This window comes from Eleutherodactylus coqui, chromosome 3 (genome assembly GCF_035609145.1).
Source record: "Eleutherodactylus coqui strain aEleCoq1 chromosome 3, aEleCoq1.hap1, whole genome shotgun sequence".
NCBI lineage: Eukaryota > Metazoa > Chordata > Amphibia > Anura > Eleutherodactylidae > Eleutherodactylus > Eleutherodactylus coqui.
Window position 1 is genome coordinate 175,290,971 of NC_089839.1, and position 18,371 is coordinate 175,309,341.

Consider the following 18,371-nt stretch of genomic DNA (forward strand, 5'->3'; position numbering starts at 1 on the left):
ATAAGCAACACCCACTCTCCCCTCTCTTCGACCAACAGCGCTGCCACAACCTGCAACTCAAAAAAGAAACACCCTGGAAGACCTAAGGAACAATATTGACGCTGAGATTGCCAGAATACCAGTCGACATGCTTGAAAGAGTGCATGAGAACTTCCGAAAACGTATGCAGCAGTGTGTGGATAGCGAAGGTCAACATTTGCCAGATACAATATTTAAAACCAAATAATTTGTAAATTCCACTACTGTTCAATGTAAATAAAATATAAAATAAAGTTTTTACAAGTTCATTATTTTTTTATTTCACTCCCAAATTAGCAAATTACCGCGCTCCACCCTGTACTTATGAGGTGGACACATTTCTCTCCATACTTGCACTAACCCAGCCCTGTATGTGTTATTGTAGATCTACCAGCACAGACGACTGACACGAGCACAGTCACATCACGGGTCCGAAGAAGAAAAGAAAAAGAGGAAAATTTTGGCACGAAAGGTAAATAAGATGTGACTTGACACTTTAAAGGGGTTTTACAGGCAGTGCTGGCTGTCAGTGCCGGGCTGCACCCAGGTTGTAGTGGAAGCCGCTGCTCCGACCCCTGTGTAATGGCCGGCGCCTGTAATTGTAGGCTGGGGTCCCAGTGAGTTCCATGAGAGCTGCGCCGGCCACTACATTGGGGTCGGTACAGCATCTACTGTTTCGACCTCTGTGTATCCCAGCATAGACATCCAGCGGTGCCTGGAAAACCCCTTTAATGTGGGGCCTGGGACTTTAGCACAAAAGTATACTGCAAGTCCTGACATGCAGTATTAAACTAATGTGCAGCTAGAGCAATAGGGGTGTGTGTTAGAAATCACAGGTCATGAGTCCCTTTAAGTAAACTGCATTTATTCAAAATTGAGGTTACAAACTTCTTGAAGTTCTTACAAAGTTGAAGTCAAACAGCAGGTGGTTATCTCACAGGGAATGCACAGATCTTATACATTTCTCTACATACCTAAGTGATTCCATCACCTCTCTACTGCACATCTCACCCCCTCCCCTCTGTGAGACCCAGTCTCCGCTGGAGATACAAGACGTCTCAGACTAGAATAAACCCTGTCAGGTTTCTTTCAGTGCTGGCCCTGTGAGAAGCTATCAATCTATCTCAGTAGGTTAAATAATATATATTTGTGTAACTTTAGGCTCTGGGATGGACTATAAGACTGTTCTAGGTTGATAATCAGATACAGGAAGGAGGATACATATATTATGCTCAGATGACACAGGAAGATGCGTTTGGCTATAGAAGAGGACAGAATTCTGAGTCTCCTCCACCTTAGATAAGAAAATAGAATTTTAGTACATGAGTCACACGCATGGGTACATACCTGCACTGCACCCAAGCTGGGTCAAATACAATATTGTATAAGTTAAGCTGCGTTTACATGGAACAATATCGTTTGGATTACCCCAATCCAGTGGTTATCATTCAGTGTAAATGCATGCACGACTGAGCGACTAACGACAAGTCTTTCGCTTCTCATTCATCGTTCAGTTTCTGCATGCAGAAAAATGAACAACCTATTGTTTCATGTAATCAGGCACTTGCTCTCGTATGAATGACTGCCTGTTTACTGTGAATGGAGGCGGATGGGTTAGAATGATCCCGGCCCGCACCACCCACATTCAGTCAGTGATGCTCGTTCCTGTGTAAACACATGCAGCGCCAAACGAGAATTGTTAGTAATTTTCTGCATCCAGAAAACTGAACGATGTGGTGTTCGGTGTAAACAGCAGTTCACTTCTGAACGGAGGCAGGTGCAAAAAAAAATGCTTCCCAGCCCCCTCGGTCTCTATTCCGGCCGCGCTGTGAGCGATGCCAGCAACACACAATCCTGTGTAATGACACAGCTGCAAGCATCACTGGGACGAGCTACCGGCCATTGATGGCCCTACAGCTTGTCCCGTGTAAAATGACCATTAGTCTGTGTTTAATATACTAGTAAGATGACACAATGAGGACAACATGGCTGACACTGGTAAAGCCTGATTCTGCTACAGTGAGAACCCTCACACATCCATTTTTTACCACGATTATCGTGGGGTTTTGAATGCTCCCATTGATTTCAATGGAGCCTCGCAGACATGCGCTCGATCATCCCATTTTCTAACACTGCAATTTTCAAGAGCTGTCTGCTCTATTTTACCGCGTTTAATGCATCTCATCACCCATCACAATAGCTAGGTGCGCTAAAACCCGCTATCGGAGGACTCCAAAAACTAAAGTAAAATCACAGCGTTTTGCCGACCACATGTGAGAGCTGCCTGAGGGCCCTGCTCGCAAGAGTATAGACTATGAAGAAGTAGGGAAGGTAGGGTCGGCACAAGAGATATAAAAGCTCGTTCTATTTAGCCTGGGAGATATATGCAATGATTGTGCATAAGCAGGTGGGAGATGGAGTGGGAAGAAAGGGGTCCACTTTCCAAGGGGAAGTGTAGAAGCAGGGTAGGTCGAGAAGGGTTTAGATCAGGGAATATGGTAGGCCTCCCCAAAAAAAAAAAATAGATAAGTATATGTCTGTGGATGGGTCCTGTTTCTTTTTGGAAAAGAGTTTGGTTTGGCTTATATCCTGTCATGTTCCAAGGCCTGTTTAAGAGTTGGACATTGACTTGTTGGGTTACTATCTAATATAGAGCACTAGAGAGCTAACTTTCTTCCTCCTGGATGGCAGCTTATTTGCATATCTTATTTTATTTCAGGAGGTATTGCCTAGCGATCTACAGTTATTAAAAAATAAATTCATTTTCCCAGATATTCCAGGACTGTTGAGGCCCTTTTACACACAACGATTATCGCTCACAATTTGCTCAAAAGCTATCTTTTGAACAATAATCATTGCGTTTTAAATGTGCCCATCTTTCACTGTTCTGCTGAACGATGATTTTATGTTCAGCATAAAATCAATTATTCATCAGAAGAGCTGATAGCAGGAACTTCATGCTGTGTTCTCCGCAGGGAGCGCTGATAACATTGTTTCAGCTGTCAGCCTCACAGCAGAACAAAAAGAAAGTATTCAGAGAACAGACCAACTGCTGTTCTCTGAATATAGCTCCCGGTGGCTCATATGCATTAATAAGCTACTAATTGGCATTAGTACCAATTAGTAGTTTATGCAAAATGATCGCTCAAAAGCCATCTTGTGAGCGATCATCTTTGTGTGTAAATGGGCCCTTAGAATAGCACCACCTGCTGTTTCTATTCCCAGATATTCCTGGACTGTTAGACTAGCGTCACCTGCTGTTTCTATTTCCAGATTTCCAGTACTGGGAATAGAATAGAACAGCGCCACCTGCTGTTTCTATTCCCTGATATTTCAGGACTAAAAAAATAGCGCCACCTGTTTCTATTCTGTGTCCACCTCTACAATTGTTCCACCTGCTCAGTTTTGTTTCTCTTTGCTGCCCTGGGTACGTGGGGGATCATTGGTGTGATGAACAGCTGTTTTTGAATATGCACTCGTCGCTGTGGATCGGACAGCTTCCATTGACTTCAAACGGAAACACTACGATTTTTCATCTGCGAGTGAAAAACGCAATTGGTTTCCACTCGTGCATGAAAAATCAGTATTCCGCAGTATTTAGATTTTATGTACCGTATATACCGGCGTATAAGACGACTTTTGAACCCCGAAAAATCTGCTCTGAAGTCGGGGGTCGTCTTATACGCCGGTAATACAAAAAAAAAAAAAGTGTCAAAAAAGGAAAAATCATTACTCGCCTCCCCCGGCGTTCTGCGGCGCTGCTGCAGGCTGTCGCTCCCTCCTGGTCCCCGGCAGAGCATTGCTTTCTGGACGCAGGGCTTGAAATCCCCGTCTCCAGAAAGCTAATACTGTGATTGGCTAACACACGCTGTCAGCCAGTCACAGCCATTCAATGACATCATTGAATGACTGTAATTGGCTGAAGGCACGTGTGTTTTAGCCAATCACATCCATTCATTGATGTCATTGAATGGCTGTGATTGGCTGACGGCCCTGCGTCCAGAAAGCAATGCTCTGCCGGGGATCAGGAGGGAGCGACAGCCTGCAGCAGCGCCGCAGAACGCCGGGGGAGGTGAGTACTGATTTATTTATTTTTTTTGCTCCACTGTATTCCTGGCATATAAGGTGCCAGTTGGGGGGTCGTCTTATACGCCCCGTCGCCTTATACGCCGGAATATACGGTAACCTTTTTGTTGCAGATTTTTGTATTAATGACTAAATATTTATCCCATATTTCTTGTTCTTGTCTTACCTAGAAGTCAAAACGCACAAACTGCGAATCTGGAGAGGAGCAGTCAATGAAATGCAACAACTCTAATAATTCAGGTTTGTTATAAACTTTGAGTCCCGATGGTTCTGAAAGCCTCCAGTTCACTTCACTTTTCTGCAGCATTTTTACCATACTTGTATACTTGCCATCAGCCAATGGTCTGTGACTGCCCCATCGTTGTGCACTAAAAATCTCTGCATACCCTTAGGCCTCATGTCCACGGGGAAAATCGGGCCCGCCACGGATTCTCCATGCAGAATCCCGCAGCGGGTCCCTCCTTTTCCGCGGACATGATGCTAAAAAATAAGAATTTACTTACCTGTCCGGACGCTGTGGACCTGCCCTTCGTCGCGGCCGGATCTCCTTTCTTCGGCCCGGCGGATGTGCTCGCCTTTTTTTTTGAACTCCTGCTCTCCCACGCGCAGAGAGCAGAAATTCAGGCGTGGGTGTAACGTGGATCTGGACGGCTTCCATAGGCTTTAATAGAGGCCTGCGGGACACCCACAGTAAAATAGAGCATGTTGCGTTTTTTTCCCGCACACGCAATCCGCGCCTGAAGGGGAAAATAACATCCGCAGGTATTTAACTATCCGCGTACGGGAAAAGTGACAATTATCCCTTGGACATGAGGCCTTACGGTTGTAGTTTAGCGAGAGCCACCGGTTACAAGTCTTTGATCTTTTTCTTTTTAATACCATTCTTTTTACAATATACATTCTGTAAAAAGGTCTCCACCATTTCTCGTTTGCAGGCTCTGGAACAAGTTCTCCTCTGACATCGCCCTCATCTCCTACACCACCTTCAACAGCAGGTCGGTATAAATTCTTCTTTATAGCCGTCTGGATGAAGGCTCTGCCTGTTGGTGTGTAACCAAATAACCACTATATGATTCATTTTGTGAGGTTTTTGGACCACTTTTCTCCTGCTCAGGAGTGCATTTCCCCTTTAAGATAAAGGTGACTTCCCACAGATTTTCTAACTGGCCCCCTGCATTGCTGGTAATCTCACTGTTTTCCACTAGTTCTTGGGCTGCTATGCTCATGATCTCTATTGGTCCCTGCATATTAGAAGACGCCGTCACCCAAGCAGCTCTTGCACTTGCCCCTTTTATGGCAGCACATGTAGGCAGTGCCATTCTAGCAGGTCATTGGAGGACAGTGATCTATATGATATAGTCAAGCAATTGGTTCCTTGTGGTTTAATAGGCCACTTTTTTCCTCTGAGTATTTGCTCAGAAAATTAAAACATCACTACTAACCCAATTTGCTTTCCAAGGACAAGCACAAGGTAAGTTGATGAGAGCTAAGAGCTGCCTCCGCCTGCTTCTCTCCACTATGACTGCTCGTCTCCATCCATGGCCTCTCATGCACGCTCTGTGTTCACACATTATAACTCCTGGTCACTCACGTTGATGCATCACTGCCTTACCTGAAATATCCTGCGTTGTGATATTTTGACCCTTTTACTTGCAAAAAGGGATTTTGCTATTAACCCAGAAAAGTGATTTGCAGTTATAGCAGCTTTAAATGAAACCGTTCACTTTGATATTTCGGTAACTGTTCTCTAGAATGTGCTGAAACATATAATTTTCATCTATAATACACAATATTAATAACCACCCATTGACAAAAAATAATGCACTAAGGAGTTGTTGGAATGGAAACTTTTATGTGTGTGATTTGAAATGATGATACAGTGGTACCTCAGGTTATGAGTGTCTTGGCTTGAAAGTTTTTTGACTTGCAAGCAGGCTCTCTCCTGAATTTTTGCTCTGATTTACGGGCAAATATTCGGGGTACTAGCTCGCTTAAGGCTCAGAGGGGGGGGGGGGGGGGGGGAGTCTATACTCACCTGTCATCGGCGTGTCGTCCTTCCGATAGTCTGCAGAGCTGCTGCTGTCTGTAGCTCCCTCCTCCACGCTGACAGAGCATTGCTTTCTGGATGCAGGGCTTGAATGCCCTGCCTCCAGCAAGCTAATGCTCTGATTGGTTAACCCGGTGCTGGCTTTCATTGGCTGACGCCACACTGAGTTAATCAATCACAGCCATTCAATGAGATCAAATGCCCATATTGTAACTGGGCTTCTAGATCCTGCACACTTTTAGGCGGCCGAAGCTGGCTGATAGCTAGTTCCGTAAATGCTTAATCGGCGATAAATCTGCAAGTCAAGTAAGTGTGGCAACCCGGTGGAGGTGTTACTGGATGTTGGAAACCTGGCCATGCTAGGATTTCCTGCACATATTGCTGAGCTGTTGGCACGCCTTGTATCACTACTAGGGGTGACCGACTGACGTATGAGATAGCTCCCTAGATCATCACACCAGCAGTTAGAGTAGTGGGTCTCTCCTCAGCAAAGGCAGGATTGAAACTCTCATAACTAGGCCTCCATACTTGAACATGACCGTCATCGCGTCCCAAATAGAAGCTGGATAGACTCTGTAGCAGTCTAGCTTTTTTTTTCACAACATCATTGTAAACGAAGACTACGGTGCTGGGATGTTAATGGCAGAACACATAATGGGCGCTCTGACACCAAATTTCTTCTGCTAAGCACCTGTAAATGGTCCGGGCAGATACAGTGGTCTGTGATGAAGATGCCACCTGTGTCTAGATGGACGAAACTGTTGGATCTAATCGTGCTTGTCAACAGATCAAAACACCCTCTCCACTGGTGGTCTGTCTGGGCCATCTGGAGCGTGTTCACCAAGGACCAGCGACTATCTGAGTGTGCCTGCACTCACATAGCCACTGCTCCCAACACTTCTACCAGCTTGGTCAGAATAGCCTAGATGGCAGCAATTCTTCGAAACAACCATCCAGCTTCTCTAATTCCAACGATGCGCTCCTGTCAAAGTCTGTTAACTGGGCAAAATGTCTGAGTGCTTCATAGAGGCATCTAGTGGTCAACGATATCTCAACAAGAGGTTGCAACTTATGAAGCCCTTGATTCGTTTCATCAGGTGTGCTTGAGACAACAGCTGATTTGCAAAGGTGTGCTCTTATGAGGGATTCTATTCAGGGGGTTGAATAATTCTGAAATTGTCGTAGTCATAGAAAGTGGCATGTTGAATTTGGAGAAATCACTTGTTATATTAGTTGTACTGAGCTATTTTTTTCTGTTTTGCAAACAGCTGAAAGCTTGTAAGTTTGGCAAATAAGTTGAATAACTGTATGATATGTAAAGGGCATCAATTTGTAATGACCTCTTCAGTGAGAAATCTTTGTGATCTTCAATACAGAAAAAATCATTACATTAGTTTTATCAATTTTTATAAACTTTCATGTTGTAGATAGAGGATTGTAATCTGAGATTTTAGAAAAACCTTTTTTGTCCTTCAAAAACATTTAAAGATATAAATCCTTCAAAATGGACCTCTTAAATCTGTCGTAAGACTTGTAAGAGTCACGGATTCTGGATGCATGGCTACCCTGTACTGCTCATTTTCATCCCCCTATCATGCCAACATATTCTGTTGTGTTTCTGCTGTGTTGGCATCAATGTGTTTTTTTTTTTCCCTAAGCCAACATGGAGAATGTTTTGTCCTTCCTGCTTGTGAGATGTCATTATTTATTGCCCATATAATTACATTTATGTTGACTGTTTTGAAACATTTTGTACCACAAGAGGGAAGCCTATCAGCACATTATTAGCCACTAAACCAGCCACTCTTTTAGATAGCTGCTAGAAAGACTAGCTTTGGTGTACCCTTTTACTACGTGGTAGTGTTAAGGCTGGTTCAGAAGGGATGAGTGTCGGGCAAACGATGCCCGACACACGTCCCCGCACATACTAGCTTCCGTGCACCTGCACAGGAGCTAGTATCGTTGGGTCTCAGTGGGTAGGCAGAAGGAGATTTCCCTCCTCTCGCTCCCCCGCCCCTCTCCATTGAAATAACACAGCGTCCGTTCAGTACTGAACGAGGAGCGATCAGATGATCGTTTATGCAGCATAAACAATGGATGATCAGCTGATCATTCCTTGTTCAGTGTTAATAGCAGCCGTTCAGTACTGAATGGCTGCTGTGTTATCTCAATAGATGGGGGCGGGGGAGAGAGAGGAGGGAAATCTCCTGCTGCCTCCCCGCTGAGACCTAACGATACTAGCTCCCGTGCAGGTGCACAGGAACTGGTATGTGTGGGGACGAGTATTGGGCATCATTTGCCTGACACTCGTCCCGTCCAAACCAGACTTTACTGTCAGTGAGAAATTGCAGTTTTTCTGGGGTGTGCGCATATGCAGATGAATTGTAATCTGTCAAAAAAGTGTTCTTGCTTGATTTGGCCCAGCCCCCTGTGTTAAATCCTTCTCAACCCCTCCCCTTGTCTGATGATCAATCGCTATAAGCTTTCTCCAGGGCTGAAGAGTGCTATGCATGCGCTTGACCTTAATGAGGCCGATACCAACAGCAAAACAAGTCACTGCATATGTGCCAGATGCAGCCGACATCGGACTTAGAAAGTACGTTGTAAACTTAAGAGAACTGTAGCCATGAATCATCAGGCAAGGAGTGGAGTTGAGAAGGACTTGGCGAGAAAACCCAGGGCCAGTCCGATCAAGAGGAACATCAATCACATGGTTTACTGCTGACTTGCAAACAGTGTGCAGAGTAGAGAATGTCAATTTCTCAGTGATCTAAAGAAGAATATAATGTGGTCTGCAGAAACTGTAGGGCAAGTGTCAGTAAAGCAAATAATGAATTGAGGCTTGGAACAGAGGCTAAAAATAATAGAAAAGGATTTGGGGGGTATGGCAAAAGAAAATTCAAAAATGCTATGGGATGTTTGCAGCATGATAATGGTGAATTGGTTAAATTGATCTTGAGAAAGCCAAACTTTTAAATTCCTGTTTTTTATCTGTTTTCTCTCAAAGTAAATGTAACATCAACTGATCTTCCCTGTGCTATTGGGGAAATAAAATAATGCAGGTTCTCTATAAACAGAGACGGTAGGGAAACACTTAGCTAACTTAAATGAATTCAAGTCTCCAGGTCCAGATGAAGTACATCCTAGAATACTAAAGGAAGTAGCAGAGGTAATGGCTAAACCACTCACCATAATCTTTTGAAAATTCTCGGAGAACAGGAGAAGTCCCAGAAGATTGGAGAAGGGCAGATGTTGTCCTTATCTTCAAAAAAGGGAAGATGGTGGATCCAGGCAACTACAGGCCTGTGAGCCTGACTTCTATACCGGAAAAGATCTTTGAACAAATTATTAAACAGCATGTATGCAAGTACTTGGATGAGTACAGAGTAATTAACCAGCTCCAGCATGGGTTTGTAACAAGTCATGCCAGACTAATCGAATTTCCTTCTATGACAGAATCACCGACTGGGTGGATCAGAATAATACAGTAGATATAGTATATCTTGACTTCAGTAACGCAATTGACAAAGTATCTCCTACCATACTTATTGAAAAAATGACCAAATATGGGATTGACAAGGCAACTGTTAGGTAGATTCACAGCTGGCTGAGTAATCGTACTCAACGAGTGGTCATAAATGGCTGCACATCCAATTGGAAGAATGTGTCAAATGGGATATCGCAAGGCTCTGTCCTAGGCCCAGTGGTGGTCGACATTTTTATAAATTATCTGGAGTAGGGAATTGCTGGGAAACTGATCAAATTTGCCAACGACACAAAGCTAGGAGGGATAGCTAACACTAGGGAAGAAAGAGAGAGTATTCAAAAAATCTAGAAAAGCTTGAACAGTGGGTGGCGACTAACAGAATGGTATTTAACAAGGAGAAATGCAAAGTCCTACATCTGGGCAAGAAAAATGAAAAAAGCACATACAGAATGGGAGGAATTGGGCTAAGCAGCACATGTGAAAAAGACTTGGGTATACTAATAGATCATAGACTGAACATGAGTCAACAATGTGATGCAGCCGTAAAAAGGGCAAACACAATTCTGGGATGTATTAAGAGAAGCATAGAGTCTAGATCAAGTAGAGGTAATTATCTCTGCACTTCTTTAGTCAGACCTCATCTGGAATACTGTGTCCAGTTCTGGGTACCCCGATTTAAAAAATACATAGATGAACTGGAGCAAGTTCAGAGAAGAGCTACCAGGATGGTGAGAGGTCTACAAATCATGTCCTATGAGGAACGGTTAAAGGATCTGGGAATGTTTAGCTTGCAAAAAAGAAGGCTGAGAGGGGACTTAATAGCTGTCTACAAATATCTGAAGGGCTGTCACAGTGCAGAGGGATCAGTCCTATTCTTATTTGCACAAGGAAAGACTAGAAGCAATGGGATGAAACCGAAAGGGAGGAGACGGATTAGATATTAGAGAAAACCGTTTGACAGCAAGGGTGATCGTGTGGAACAGGTTGCCACAAAAGATGGTGGGTACTCCTTCAATGGAAGTCTGCAAACAAAGGCTGGACAGAAATCTGTCTGGGATGACTTAGTGCATCCTGCATTGAGCAGGAGTGTGGACCCGATGACCCTGGAGGTCCCTTCCAACTCTACCGTTCTATGATGGTAGCACTATCAGGCAGAAGAAAAGTATGCTAGTACTTTACTTTCTAGTTGCTATCTAAAGAGCTTAGGGCCTATTCAAATTGTTGCGTTTTTAGTCTTCTTATTCCATCGACAACACACAGACACATAATAGTGTATGTAGAAAAAAAAAAATCACTGCCAAGCCCCATCCTTGTCCATTTTCACAGACTGTGCAGATCGGAAAGCACAGGGATGGGTTGCAGTAGTGCTGGCCAGTGAGTGCCAGTTGCAACAAGCATACGCCTGTGTAAATAAGCCCACTCCAGGCAACCTTGATATATTATTCTGTATCTAGTGCAGGGCCTTGGGGCAGTGCATGATGCAGGGATTCTCACTTTTTGGTGTTGTATATACCGTAGAAGACAAGAACACAAGAATTCATCTCATGAGTCAGCCATATTGTCAACTAGTGCTGGTGCATGTAAATTAAGAGCTTAAGGAAAGGGGTGGAGTATGGGCAGCTTCTTAGGCACTGATTGGTATGTAATAGAAACTAACTAGGCTAGGCCCTGCCCCAGAGGAATGGCTGGATGGGTATATAGTAAATGATAGTATAGATTATAGTGGCATGGAGATTCACTATTTACAGTATAGTGGCATGGAGATTCACTATTTACAGTATAGTGGCATGGAGATTCACTATTTACAGTAATTAAGTCAACAAATTGGCCAGTTTAATTGTAAGGAAACAGAACCCCCCCATCCAAGTCATACTAAAACATTTTTTTTATTTTAACTGTTATAGCTTAAAATAATACATTTTTTTGTACTTTATAGGATAGAGTAATGTGCTTTAAAGACTACAGTACGCTGCAAAACGTTTAAGCAGATGTGAAAAAAATACTGCAAAGTAAGAAGGTTTTCAAAAAGAAGTGTTAATAGTTTATTTGTCCAAGTGAATGATCAAAAGGAGAAATGTAAATCCCATCAATATTTGGTGTGACCACGCTTTGCCTTGAAAACTGCATCAATTCTTCTAGGTACACTTGCACACCGTTTTTAAAGGAACTTGACAGAATGCTCCAAACATCTTTGAGAACGAATGACAGATTTGTGGATGTAGACTTGCTCAAATCCTTCTGTCTCTTCATGTAATCCCAGACAGACTGGATAATGTTGAGATCTGGGACCGTATCATCACTTCCAGGATTCCTTGTTCTTCTTTACACTGAAGATGTTCTTAATGGCATTGGCTGAATGTTTGGGTGGTTGTGCTGCTACCAAATACATTTGGAGCCAATAAGAAGCCTCCCTAATGGTATTATATGATAGATACGTGTCTCCTCAATGCTGAGAAATACAGGCACACCATTAACCCTAACCAAATCCCCAACTCCATTTGCTGAAATGCAGCCCCAATCTTGCAAGGAACCTGCAGCATATTTCACTGCTGCCTGCAGCCACACATTATTGCACTGCTCTCCAGCCCTACAAGCCTTTCATCTGTTGCACTAAGTTTCCTTGGACAACCACTATATCTACGGTCCTAAGTGTTGCCCCTTTCTTTGTGCTTCTTCAACTGAGCTTTAATAACACATCTCGATACCCCAGTCAGATCTGAAATCTTTGCCTGGGAGAGACCTTACTGATGCAGTATAACTACCTTGTGTCTGGTTCCTGTGCTCATCCTTGTCATGGTGTATGACCTGTGACCTGAAACTGTCTTCCACAACTTCACCTCTTTAGCAGAGTCTGGCTGTTCTTTACGCAGTTTTATGCCGCCTACACAGCTATTTATGTTTCAGTTGATGATTATCGTTTTCAGATGTAGGTTGAAACACCATTATTATTCCCTGTCTGGTATAATTGGTTAATCATACAACTGACTATAATTCTACAAATTCCCTGACTTTGTCTTAAAAACAGCAATACTTCTTTTACGTACACTTGTACAAAGGGTGGTCACACTAAATATTGATGTGATTTAGATTTCTCTTGTGTTCGTTCACCTTACATTTTGTTAATTGACAAAAAAAACTATTAGCATTGCTATTTTTGAAAGCATTCTTAGATATGCAGCATTTTTTTTGCAGACGTGCCTAAAACTTTTGCACAGTATTGTATATGAGGGAAGTCTTCAAGAGGCTTTTGAGAAGGTCTGGCATTGACTTGCAGAAGTGGTGCCTTCCAATAGGTGATGCTGCAAAGGCATTATGACATCTTCCTATTTGCATAAATTTCCCAGAGGAGCATTGCATGACCTTTTAAGTCTCCTCACACCTGATAGGTGCTCTCCAGACACAGAAAGTTTACCCATCCTGATTGATCTTATTTGACACTGTGGCATGCTCATAGATTGAAGCCCTTACCCCTGTATGAAATGTCTGACTCTGTCCCTACTTGTACTTTCCAATGACTATATTGAATTAAACCAGCCTGGACCCAACTGTTTCGTCCGCCCTAGTTTTCCCAGTCTTGGCTTACTGCCACGTGCTGTCAACCACTGGCCTTAACATTGGTGCAGCCGAGGTCAATGATTGGCCACAGCCTGTGGAAGCATAGACTACATCGGACGGCGATACCCAGAAGTAAGGGTCCCTGTACACGGGACAGCCGTCCCAGCTATCATCACTCCTGTGCTTTTACACTGGAGCGATGATCGCTCAATGAATGGATGCGGAGTGGGCTAGAGATCGCTCTGGCTGCCCACCTTCATTCACAGTAAACAGGCAGTCCTTCATAAAAGAATGACTGCCTATTGACCACGGCTGGTCACCATTTCATTTTTAAGCCTGCAAGATTCGAACAACGAATAATTCATTCGTTTTTCAGATTGTGCAAAAATTTGCACTCAACGATTATTCAGATTCTTGTGATTTGACTATGTGAACTAAAATGAGTCAGTGTAAAAGGGTCCTGAGTAGGGTCTTGGGCAAACAAAACGGGTGCGTTTATTGGTTGGTATATGTTGGTTTACCTGCTCCCCCGTCCCCGTTGTGTCCACCAGTGAAGGCTGCGTGCGATCTGAAATCCTGACCTTTTAGACTCTGTGCATTCGTTCTCCCATAGACTTCTATGAGAGTGCACACAGCGGTCTGAAGAGAGGCAGATTTTTAGACCTCACATGGACTTCACTGGCTGAGAACTGGGTAGTATAAAAAAAAATACATCACCCAAGCGCTCTGTGACCGCATGAACAGCACCACAATTAAGTTTATCGTTCTGCTCCGAGGTGACAGAAAAATGAAAGTTTGCAATTAGTTTAAAGGGAACCTGAGCGAGTTTCAGCTGTTTCTTCTGATGGTGGTTAACTTTTTTAAATTGACACCTTATAGGGATTTTCCCAAGATACAAATTTTACCCTAGCTTAATGGATACTTGTCCAGGGGGTCTGTCTGCTGGGACCTTTATCCTTATTGTCATTGAATACAGTTATAGTACGGATTTGGCTAGAGAACCTTTTTATTTATCGCCATCTGCTTCTCTTGCGTTTTGCTCTCTGCAACAGGATCCCAAAATCTGCTTGTCGGTCAGAAAACTTCTGCTTGCTTCTGGCTGGAAACGCTTTATACTCGGCTGCTTGCCGCCATTTCCATTTTGTGCGCCATTCCTTGTATACAATTGTATTTCATGTGTGTCCCAGGCATCTAACAGCGGAGCAGACATTTAGTTGACTCTTACTTTGGGGTGAGAACAGTTAGTAGCAGTTAGGGTTCATTCACACGGGCGAGTGCGATATCCATCCGAGGACTCCCACCAATAATGCACTTATAAGGCTGCAAGGTTTCCTGTGAGTGCAAGGCGTTTTGCGAGAGAAAAAAATGCATTGCTGTATAAATGATTACACACGCACGAAAACTGCACATTTTTCCAATGGTAAAAATAGAGAATCACACTGACAGTAAATCACATCGTACTTGCGCGGAAATGCGTTTTTTTTTTTTTTTTCTGGGGTTTTTTTTTGGCTCTCATAGGAAATAAGAGGCGATTCTTGAATGGAATCACCCAAAAATCGGACAATATTTCTATCTCTAACCATCAGTCCAAACACAAAATGGCTCAAGTGAGTGAACAAATGAAATTGAATGGGTTCTTTTCATGTGCGAATTCCATCCATATTGCAATTGGACGGAACTCCCGCTTGAAACTCACCCATATCAATACAGCCTTATTCCAGATTCACAGGAGCGTATGCGTAATTGCACAAACATGAGTGTAGCATTTTTGCAGATCGAATGTTGCTTTTTTGCGCGAGCATCGGCATATGCAACGGCACTTCTTCAGTGCTTTAAGCCCCATTTAGACACAACGATTATCGCTCAAAATTCGCTCAAAAGCAGTCTTTTGAGCAGTAATCGTTGTGTATAATTGCACTGCCATCGTGCAGTTTTCGTTAAGCCGTCGCTCATCCTTGTCTTTCAGAGTGCTGAAAGAAAACAATGAGCCTTATCAGGGATTCACAGCAGGATACAACTGATACTATTGTTTCAGCTGTATCCTGCTCCCTGATGACAGGCTGGGTATGAAGAACAGAGCAGTCCAGCTCTGTTCTCCATACCTGGCAAGGAGCGCTCGGCTGTATAACAGCCGGGCGCTCCATGCAGAAAACGGCTCGATGCCAAGTGCTCGGAGCGGAGGAACAGCTGGATGCAGAAGACAAGCGGGGACACCCCGCTTTTCTTCATCCACCGCTCGCAGCGCAAGGTGATTGCTTATCTTGAGCGATCATCTTGCCCTGTAAATGACGCAAAGATTGCTCAAAAGACATCTTTTGAGTGATGATCGTTGTCTAAATGGGCCTTTAGGCATCGGCGTTTACATGCGGCAAAACAATACGCAGGGATTGAAATGGCTAATTAGTCTGGGTTCCATATGGGTTCTTTTTGCTCTGCAGTTACGCAGTGTTTCACACATTTCCTAGCATTTTTTCATGTACGCTTCCCCTTTAACTTCTATGGGTACTTTTTGGCATGTAAATGTGCAGGAAATTAGAACATGCTGCGTTTTTTCAATTGATTTTTGCACAACCGAAATGCATACAAAAAAATATTCATGTTTGAATGAACCCATTGAAATCAGAGTTTTATTTTCTGTGTATTGTCTGCGCAAATACGCCTGTGCAAATCCTGCCTTAGGCACTATTTTTAGCATGATATTGGCACATGCAAATATGCAGTTTTATCTAATGATAGGGATGTGGTTTCTGGGAAAAATGCATCGCATCACTGCACGCGCGAATGTCACGTGTGAAAATCGTATGTTTCAAGAGTAAAAAAAATTAAAAATGCATTAAGCTCACATGAAATTGGATTTACATGCGACTTTTATTTATTTTTTGTCTCTAAGCAGCCATAGAAATGAATGGGCGATATCTCCCAAAAAATAAGACCTACTTTAAACCACAGTATCTTCAACTCCTCTGTCCGAGAGAAAAATCCTCCATAGGTATAAACGATAGGAAATGGATGATTTTTCATACGCAAGTTCCATCTGATTGCGATATGGTGGAACTCTCACATGAAATCATTCATTTCAACGTGTTTATTCAGGAGTGATTTCTCTCGCTGACTGATGGTATGAGATAGAAAAATCGCAGCATTCCTGTTTTTGGCCAGTTCTGTTCAAGAATCGCCCAGCATTTCCTATGGCATCCAAAAACATTGCATTGCACTCGCATGTAAATGTGATATTCATGCTGGTGCGGTTTTATACTTTTACAGTTGCAACATCAAGTAATTTTTCACACGCATGAAACTGCAATGCGTTTTTTATTCTCACAGAATACACCATACTTGCGGAAATCGCTGCTTTACCAGTGTGACATTGGTCATATTTCATACTCGCCCATCTGAGTGTACCCTAAATACGGCCTTAGTTGTATCTTCACTGGGAAGAAGAATGGCTGCCTCTACTCAGTTACTAGGACCCCCTTATTGGGCACAGATGAGCGGGATGGGTGGGAGGTACCATAAAAGTCCAAGGACCCCTCAGGGATAAAGCCCCCTACTCCTGTACGCACTTCCGTTTTCCCCTATAACAGATGAGTAATATTTGTACGTGTTTGTCTCTAATATGTAATTAATGATCGGTGTCCTTTTTTTCTCCCCTCTGCTGTCTTCAATGTAGAGCATGCATCATTTTGAACGTGAATTATCGATAACGTAAGCAAAATGCTTCATTTATCACTAAAAAGAAAAAAATAACAGTGCTGGTTGTGACCGCATGGGGGGCGCAGAGTGTCGCCAGTCATTTGTATCAGTAGATTATTTTAACTTCCCATGAAACTATTATTTTCGTTCTACCACTTACATTTCACCCATGAACAAGGTTAGAGCTGTACTGTTGAAGGTAGTAGGATGGGGCATTGGTCTCCCACCATACTTCATGGGTTATGTCAAGTTAAAGGGGTTTTCCAGGGCGATACATATACTCAGAATCGTCTGTGGTCTGCCGCTCGAGCCCCCGCTGGGTGCTTGTTGCCTTGACCGCTAAGTCATTAATAGCATTCCCCTGGGAAACCCCTGTAAGGGTGGATTTGCATGGGCAGTCTTCCGGCACGACTTCTGTATGATGTACGGGAAAAGAACCCATGCACTTTTTTTGTTTGTGCTCTTCTTCTTACATGGATTCAGGAGACTCTCAGTATTTTGTGTGCTGTGTTTTAATTTTCAAGGAGTTGAAAGGACAAAGGTGCCATCTCTGTGTTCCATGCAGATCTTGGCATAGTTGCCATTTTACCCATGACTTTCTTTGCTAGAATAGATGTGGAAATTTTCTAGAAATTTCACCTTTCTGAATTCTTCTGTACATCATCTATATACACAAATCAGCCGAAACACTTTAAACTCCCTGCCTAGGATTATCGATGCATGGGCTCCACAAGACCTCATAAGGTCTGCTGCTAGTGTCTTGGATCCAGATACCACAGGGCACCTTCAAAGTCCTGTAAGTTGTGAGGTTTGGCCTCCATGGATTGGACTTATTTTTCCAGCACATCCCAAAGTTCTCAATCAGATTGAGATCTGGGAATTTGGAGGCCAAGTCATCACCTTGAATTCTCTTGAAGTGTTCCTCAGCCTATTCCTGAACATTTAATCCTGCTAAATAAGGGCACTGCCAATAGGAAAACACCGCTGCCATAAAGGGGGATACTTGGTCTGAGTAATGGTTAGGTAGATAATACTTGTCACATCCGCATGAATGTCAAGGCCAAAGGTTTCCCAGCAGAACATTGCCCAGAGCACCACACTGCCTCCACCGATGTGTCTTCTTCCCATGGTACATCCTGCTGCCATCTCCTCCTTGGTTGTCCACATGATCTTAAAGAACGTAATTTATCAGACCAGGTCACCTTCTCTTGTTTAATGGTCTGAAACATGATGCTATAGGTGCTTTCAGTGGTGGCCAGGGAACGGCATGGGGTCTGAAGTGCCATGCACAGAAATGTTTCAGAACACACTGAGCAGCTTGCTACCTGTTACCTCGAAAATAAGACAGGGTCTTTTATTAATTTTTGCTACAAGAGATTTCACTTTTTTTACATGTAGAACTGTCTGGACACCATTTACATTGACTTTTTTATTAAGCGTAACTAGGGCTTAATTTTGGAGTAGGGCTTATATTTCAAGCATCCT

The 18,371-nt window shown here is 43.2% G+C and overlaps 1 protein-coding gene across 2 annotated transcripts in view; it reads left to right on the top strand.

Moving 5' to 3' along the window:
* The window catches only part of PXK (PX domain containing serine/threonine kinase like), an 87,421-nt gene that overhangs the window by 60,847 nt on the left and 8,203 nt on the right, over positions 1 to 18,371 (top strand). Inside the window, exons 15-18 of one of the 2 annotated variants that reach the window (XM_066596596.1) lie at positions 404 to 490; positions 4,275 to 4,344; positions 5,040 to 5,099; positions 16,864 to 16,899. In XM_066596596.1, the coding sequence (XP_066452693.1) occupies positions 404 to 490; positions 4,275 to 4,344; positions 5,040 to 5,099; positions 16,864 to 16,880 (234 nt within the window). In that variant the 3' untranslated portion in view covers positions 16,881 to 16,899. Of the gene's footprint in view, positions 1 to 403; positions 491 to 4,274; positions 4,345 to 5,039; positions 5,100 to 16,863; positions 16,900 to 18,371 lie in introns of those variants that run through there. The other variant, XM_066596595.1, reaches the window with a different exon arrangement.